The 1,323-nt window shown below is 60.1% G+C and overlaps 1 protein-coding gene across 1 annotated transcript in view; it reads right to left on the bottom strand.

Annotated features, from left to right (window-relative positions):
* The window catches only part of MBOAT1 (membrane bound O-acyltransferase domain containing 1), a 159,868-nt gene extending 159,581 nt beyond the window's left edge, over window positions 1-287 (bottom strand). The window contains exon 1 of the mRNA XM_006860789.1: window positions 192-287. Coding sequence (XP_006860851.1) covers window positions 192-287 — 96 coding nt within the window. The remainder of the gene's footprint in view (window positions 1-191) is intronic.
* Between the last annotated feature and the right edge of the window lie 1,036 nt (window positions 288-1,323).

The following is a 1,323-nucleotide window of genomic DNA, read 5'->3' as shown; positions in this document are numbered from 1 at the left end:
AAAGTACCCTAGAATAAAACAGCCCACCTGTCCGCTTTGTAGCTGAAAAGTATGCAAAGGCTGTGTATGTGGGGTTGTAGGGGTAGAATGATAACATATCCCCCACCCCCAGCGTCACACCCACAATATTCCTCGGGGAGGAAACGGGGTGTGCCGTCCCGCCACTGTTCCTGGCCTTCGCCTGGGGTTACCTGGTCCAGCGGGATGCCCAAGAATTCGCTGAGTGGGTGCAGGCAGGTGGAGCCGGTGGTTCGGTAGGAGAGGCTGGACGGCGGCGCTGTTGCCATCCTGCATCTTCGGGAGGCGGCTGCCCCAGCCCCAAATCCAAGCCACCCTAATGGGCGTACTCCCGCCTGAGTGCTTGTGGGTGGCTGCACCGAGGGCCGTGTGGGCTCCTAAATCACGGGGGACCCAGTGTCCAGTGGCGATATGCCGAGGTACACACGCGAGTCCACGCCAACTCACGCGCACAAACTTGGCTCGGGCACTGTGGCCACGGGTGCCGAAGGAGGGCCGGAGCCGAGCGCGCCGGGCTTCCCGCTCCCCTCCTCTCGGCGCTCATTGGCCCCGCTGCCCAGAAGGGAGGGAGAAGTGGGGACTCAGAGCCCGGCCCCCAGGCGCCACCCGGCCCGCCCTGCCCCGCCTAAACCGAGGCCCACCGGGACAGGGAAAGTCACGCCAGCCAGCCACGCTGCCTTAGCCAAGCTCACCGGCTCATGTCCCTGCAGCAGAAACCTGCACCCCGGGTCACCTAGATGGGGGCCTTTCACTGAAGAGGACACCCTGCTCCGCTCTGTTTGGGTTTCGCTGCAGTCACAGAACTCCACCCCACCACACCCTACCCGGCCTCCTCGGGGACCGAGATTTGCAGCGGTTTCCTTTTCAGTATCACCTTCACAAGCCATTGCTGCCAAGGAGTTTAATCTGCAAGTGGCTGGCCGCCCAGGGAGAGAGGCGCTCGCCACACCCAGACTCTCTGTCTCTCTCTCTTTACCTTCCTGTGATCAAGACTTAGTTTATGACACCGTAACTTTTCCCTCCATGTCACTCACACAAGCAAACACTGGGGACCAGAGGCATCTCTAAGGTACAAGTGGTACAGCATGTGCCCTGGGCACCACTCCAAGGGGGTCGCCACTGAGCAGTTTCTGCTAGCCTAGTAGTGACAAACTTACTTCCTACAGTACCAAAGACTTCCAGAAGAGTAACGGAGGGGGTACAGTGAGGAGTGCACTTGCGCCCTACCCCAGCCAAGTCCAAAGAGGCTCGGAATGAGATGTGCCGAATGAGACATTCCAAGGTGCCACAGATATGAAGAGTGCC

This window comes from Chrysochloris asiatica, unplaced genomic scaffold, assembly GCF_000296735.1.
Source record: "Chrysochloris asiatica unplaced genomic scaffold, ChrAsi1.0 scaffold00040, whole genome shotgun sequence".
In the NCBI taxonomy this organism is placed as follows: Eukaryota; Metazoa; Chordata; class Mammalia; order Afrosoricida; family Chrysochloridae; genus Chrysochloris; species Chrysochloris asiatica.
Note: the sequence above shows the minus strand (reverse complement) of the source record. Positions and strands in the feature narration are given on the sequence as shown.